Source organism: Tauraco erythrolophus, chromosome 4 (assembly GCF_009769465.1).
Source record: "Tauraco erythrolophus isolate bTauEry1 chromosome 4, bTauEry1.pri, whole genome shotgun sequence".
NCBI lineage: Eukaryota > Metazoa > Chordata > Aves > Musophagiformes > Musophagidae > Tauraco > Tauraco erythrolophus.
The window spans coordinates 491,356-497,355 of NC_141468.1; the positions used below are offsets into that span (position 1 = coordinate 491,356).

At 63.8% G+C, this 6,000-nt stretch overlaps 1 protein-coding gene across 2 annotated transcripts in view; it reads left to right on the forward strand.

The window, feature by feature from the left end:
- Nucleotides 1-4,301, forward strand: part of SHANK3 (SH3 and multiple ankyrin repeat domains 3) — a 343,838-nt gene extending 339,537 nt beyond the window's left edge. For both annotated transcript variants that reach the window (XM_086609695.1, XM_086609696.1), the window contains one exon: nt 3,758-4,301. In XM_086609695.1, coding sequence (XP_086465821.1) covers nt 3,758-4,301 — 544 coding nt within the window. The remainder of the gene's footprint in view (nt 1-3,757) is intronic.
- The last annotated feature ends 1,699 nt before the right edge of the window (nt 4,302-6,000 follow it).

The window sequence follows — 6,000 nt, forward strand, 5'->3', positions numbered from 1 at the left end:
GGTCGGTGAGAGCCGCAGCCCGGCGTGCCGCTGGTGCCGTGCGCGCTGGGGAGCGGAACGGCCACGGCGCTGCCTCTGCTCCGGGAGAAGGGCTCTCCTGGCTGCTTCGTCATGAGGCTGTGCTTGGTCTTCTGGTTGCTGGGACCTCCTCCAGGTTCTGGGAAGAAGCCCGTGTCCTTCCAGCTTTTGAAAGGGGCTCGTACCCCGTCACCAGCCGGCCGCCGAAGGAAGCCTCGTCTGAACGAGGCAGGAAGCTTCGAAGTGCCCATCTGCACGGCGAGCAGAGAGAGGACCAGTGTCCAGCCCTGGCCCTTGAGCACAGCCTGGCCATGGTCACGGTAGTGCCGAGCTCTGCGCCGGAGCCTTTGGCTGCACGGAGCACTGATGGAGCATCACGAGAGCAGCCTCGTGCCTCGCTCATGGGTCAGCGGCGGTTGTTCCTCGCAGGAGGAACCAGGTGGTTCTAATGAAAAGCGGTGGAGGTGCTTTTGACGGCCAGTATGGAATCGCAGAATGGTTTGGGTTGGAAGGGACCTCAAAGATCATCCAGTCTCAACCCCCTTGCCACGGGCAGGGGCACCCTCCACTGCACCAGGTTGCATGGGAGCACCTGGGAGCCAGGAGCAGCAGCACCAAAGACGGGGCGAGCAGACGCGAAGCGTTTCTCTTCGGAGCGACGAGCAGTGCGTCACCTCTGCTGCGGCTCCTGCCCGCGCCTTTGTTCTCTGGAGGAAATTGGGACTGAGATTCGGAGTTCAGAGGAGGAGTCCTCACCCGTCAGTGACTCACTCAAGAAATCTGCTTTTTAATACCTTCAGTAAAAGTGTTCCCAGAAGGCTCAATTAGCTGTCCTACAACTTTCCAGTCTTCAGAGCAGGACAAGGTGCCTGTGGCCGAATAATTGGACTGATGGCCCATAACGAAGTCGGCTTCCCGAGCTGGATGGGACATGGGAGTGCGGTGGGTGCCTGCAGCATAACACGCGGTTGGCAGAGCAGCGCTGCCGAAGGCGTCAAGCACCAACAGGGCACGGCACTGACCAAGCTGATGCTCTGTAGAGGAGAACAGACCTGCAGTCACCTCTGCTGACCAGCCCTGTCCAGGAGGGTCTGCTGTGGCACCGCTGTCTTGTTGCTGCAGGGACATGCCAGCCGTGGCAGCTTGGGCACACCACTGATTCCTCACGTGTGGCTCTGGCGAGCTCGTTCTTGAGAGCAGCAATAGCCGGCTTCCCCGGCCCTGTAAGCCACCAGACAAACCCAGAAGCTGTGCCCGGAGGCGGGGAGACCATGCAACACCACCTGCCCCAGGAGGTGGGTCTCTGTGAGGGCTGTGCCTCTGCGGTGGGCACAGCCCGTGCCACCGGACAGCCACCAGGCACCTGCCGCTCCGGTGAGGAGGGCGCTTGGTCAGGGCTGCTGCAGGTCTCAGCACGCTCCAGCTTCTCTCTTCTCCTTTCACGGACTCCAACAGCAGTTTCCCCCATCCCACCTTGGGCAGGTTGCACCAGCCCTCGGCACAGCGGCTGCTGTGGCTGCAGCCCTTCCTGTTCTTGAACAGGAGCAGCCAGCGCCGTGCTCGGAATTTCCGACGGGAGCGTAGCGGTGTCTCCTGCGGTGCCCTGAATGCATCCGTGTGTCTGCGAGGAGCACGCAGCTTCGCTCTCGCGGGGTGTCCTCTGCCTTTCCGTGGCCGCGCTGCGTTGGTGCCTCCCGCTCAGCCCCTCCCGGGCCTGTCCATAGCCCCGGGATTTTCTCTGCCTCCGTCGCTTCCCGTGCAGAGCCGAAGTCCCATGCCAGCCCTCTGGGCAGGGCGCCGGATTTTCTACCGACGCTTTTCGTTCTCAAGGTCATTCAGCTCTTCCTCTTCTGTATTGACCGAGCGTCCCGGTGTGATTCATCGTCGCGCGTCTTTGAAACCCTCTTGCTTTCTGTGCCAAGGTGCCAGGAAAATAAGAGGAAACGTGCCCAAGCCCACAGACTGCGAGCAGACCGTCATGTTGGTGTTCGGCTCATCCCCTCGGAGCCATCTCTCTAGGAGATCATTAGTGCTGATTAACCGCCCAGAAGTGCGGATCTCGCGGGGCGTGCGCGGTGGTGGCAGTGGGTGTGCGCTGTTGACCGTAGCCCTCGGACGCCCGTTGCCAGCAACAGGTTTCCAGAGGGTCCATCTGTTCCCGGAGGGACCTGCGATGGGAGGGCAGAGCCCGGAGGGTGGTGGGGACGCAGAGGTGCCGTACTGTGCTGGGCTGCGCACGCTGCACCGTGCCGATGGCCCGGAGGGCTGCTCGGTCGTTAGCCAGCATCTCACCCAGGACCCGGGGAGCTGCGGTTTCGGGGCGTTTGGTTGGTTAGTTGGGAGAACAGGCAAAGTGACGTGGCTTGACCCAAATGAGTGGTCATGGACTGTTGAGCAAGGAGACAACCCTGGTGATGCCATCCATGCCTCTTGACCGGGGCTGAGCAGCCCCGCAGCAGTGGAGCCTTCGTCCCTTCGGACCCTTTGTCCCCGTGCACACGTGGTCAGGGCCACAGCACTTCTGCTGCGGGAGCATCCAGGCTCCGAGCTGCTACAGATCGTGTGCCCTTGTTGAGAGCCCTCCTCGGAGCTCAGACCCCGCCAGCCTCAATGAGGGGCTGCCGCGGAGCAGTGGCCAAAGCCCCAGGCAGGTTCCCGATGCTGCGTTCGCTTTCGCTGCCGGGACGGAGAGACCGTCCCGGAGCCCCGGGTCCCTCCCGGCCCCAGCTGCAGTCGGCAGCGGGTGCTTGTGGAAGGAGACCCCCCCAGCGTGCCTTCCCCGGGCCCCCCAGCCCGAGGCACAGCTCCTTGCCCTCCAAGGGCTCATCCTTCTCCGTCTTGCCCTGGCAGGTTTTAGATCCCTTTCTTCCTGCATACCCAGAGTGCCTGTCGATGCCAGGGGAGGTGATCGGGGCAAGAGGCGATGGCGGGAGGCAGAGGGTGCCAGCGGCGTGGCATGTCCAGAGGTTCTCACAGGTAGAGCCGAGTGCTGCAGGAGGGGCTGCCCCAGCCCCCTGCCCAGCTCCACGGGCTGTGCCCCCCAACTACACAGGGTGCCGGCAGGTGGGCGGATGTGGCCCCCAGGTGACCATCAGACTCTGCTGCCTCTGTCCCTGGGGCAACGGGACAGTCCTCCTGTCCCCACACCACTCCCTGGGGAGATGCCAGGAGGTTCCCTCTTGTCCCGGGCAGGGGCTGTGCCCCGACTGGTCAATGTTCTCGGGAGCGCTGGTTTGCTCCAAGTCCGTGGGGACCCGCGAGCTGCCGGTGGTAGGGCAGCTGGCAAGGGGAGATGTGGGGTCCCCGGTGGGAGCAGGGGCTTCGGTGCAGCTCTGCCGCAGCGTCCCGGTGAGCGGCCAAGGCAGGCGAGTGCCGGGTCGTCAGCCGCAGCGCGTCTCCATGTGCTCCCAGCGAGCTGCGGGGCTGGTCTCCGTGGGCATCGGAGCCGTGGCACTCAGGGCAGGTTTGGGCAGGAAGCGGAGACGCTGCGGGTACTTGCTGGAACCTCTTCTCCCTCCTCTGGCACGGCCCCGGCAGGGGCTCGGAGAAAGTCTCGGCCGGAGCGCTCCGAGCCGCAGCCCCCAGGCACTGCAGCCCCCCGCTCCCGTCCCGGGCTGGCCCGGCCCTCCAGCCGCCCCCCCCCCAAACTGTGTGTGTGCTCCTGTGTCTGGGGACCTCCGCCTCACCCCTGCCCTCTGCTCTCTCTCCTCTCTCTCTCGCTGTACCGTTCTTTCTGCAGACTTTTCAGTAGTTTAGGAGAACTCAGCACCATTTCCCAGCGGAGCTCCGGGACCACCTACACAGTCCGACCTGGCAGTCGCTACCCCGTAACCCGACGTACCCCCAGCCCCGTGAAGCCGGCTCTGGATCGGACAGAGCCCCTCAGCACCGTCCGGCCCTATGGTCTCACCCCTCCCACCATCCTCAAATCTTCCAGCCTCTCCATCCCCCATGAGCCCAAGGAGGTGCGCTTCGTGGTGAGGAGCGTGAGCGCCCGGAGCCGCTCCCCGTCCCCGTCCCCCTCGCCAGGGCCGCCCCTGCACACCCTCCACCCGCCTCGGCCCTTCATGCAGAAACCCCTCCACCTCTGGAACAAGTACGACGTCGGGGACTGGCTGGAAAGCATCAATTTGGTGGAGCACCGAGACAAGTTTGAGGACCATGAAATAGAGGGCACGCACCTGCCCGCCCTCACCAAGGAGGACTTTGTGGAGTTGGGGGTGACCCGAGTCGGGCACCGGATGAACATTGAGCGGGCACTCAAGCAGCTGGTAGACAGCTGACCGTCCCAGGCAGCGCCGGCCTCTTCCAGAGCCACCACGGGGGGGGGGCGTTTCTACTAGACTAATAAAACCCACTTTGATTCTCTTTCTATTCTGAGCACTGCACTGAAGGGCGCGGAGCCGAGGGGCTCCCGCCCGCTCCCACGCCGCCCCGGCGTGCCACGCACACGCAGACCCCCACTCGGCCCCGCCGGCCCCGCGACGCCTTCGGGACAAGGAATGTTGCATGAAATACATCCTCGTTTCTGTTCCTCCCAGAGAGTCTGGCCTGTATATCGCTTGATGTGCCCTTTCCCAGGGGCGTCGCTGGCGGCTGGCAGGGCCGAGGCACCACGTGCTGCCAAGCACGGGCTGCCCGGGCCGAAGGGCAGCGCCTGGTCGGGGCGCGGAGCGGGGCAGGGCCAGCGGTGCAGTGCGGGGCCGAGCCCCGGCTAAGGAGAGGGCTTCTGCCTAAGCCGAGTGCTGACCGTGTTGCCCCGGCGGGACAGGCAGGGAGACGCCGGCCGGAGCGCGGCAGGGAGGCAAGTGGGCCGGGCGCGTGCCACCGCGCCACGTCTCGAGCAGCTCGGGGCGACCCACGGCGTGGAGACCCCCGAGCTGCTGGGAGCCGGCCGGCGCGGCGGGAGCGCGGCAGGGCAGGGGCAGCCGCAGGAGGCAGGCAGGGCCAGCGCTGGTGCCGCCGCTCAGCCCGCCTTGGGACCAGCAGGCAGGAGGCACCGTGGCCACGGTGGCACCAGGGCCGTGGTGGCACCAGGGCTGTGGTGGCACCGCGGCCGTGGCGGCTGCCCCTGCCCACAGTCGGAGGCGGCCGGCTGAGCGGAATGGTCCCACCGGCGCTTGGAAGGGAAGGGCTCCAGCGCGCAGAGGTCTCCACGGAAGGGCAGTGCCAGCGCGGCGGCCGGGTGGACGCCCGCGGTGACACCCAGACCCGCTCCCTCCCGCGCAGAGCCGCCCCGGGGAGCAGCCGGCCCGGCCGCGCCAGCCAGAAGAGCGATCCCGGCGCGAGAGACTAGCCCTGGACTCGGCGCTGCTGCTGCTCTGCCCGTCGCCCGCGGCTGCCCTGGTGAGAGAGGGACCGAAAGAAACCGCATGGATAGAAGCATGTTTGGGGATGTCGGAGGGAGGCTGGTGGGGAATCCGGCAGAAAACGCTTTGCCAACGTTCGGGGGGGTGGGGGGTGGGGGGAGGGAGATGTTTCATTTCCTCTTGGTTCGGGGTGTTGTTTCCAAGGGGGACGCGTTGATGGATAATATATAATCTCCATGCATTTATATAGAGAGCAGCTGATGATCTACAAGAGACGATACTGAACTACAGGATTCCCACTCCGTCCTAGTCATCCTTATTTTGCATCTTTTTAATCAGCTATATATTTGAAAAGAGAGAACAAATATCTATATATCTATATCTAGAGCTATAGCCACCTGATTTTGTTATAATTTTACTAAATCTATATATCTCTAGACTCGTTGAGATGCTGACGAGGCGGTGCCTGCACCCCTCCCCTGGGACGCCCATGGCTCATGGGAGTTTTTAGCGACTGACTGAATGAATGTTAAAGTCTTTTTAAAAAAGAAAAAAACACAACCCCCCCCCCCCACCCGACAGCTCCTTTCGGACACTCTGGATTTTAAAGATTTAGAAACACTCAACAAAACTTGGTTTTTGGGACACACCGAGTCTTCCACCCCCCGCCCGG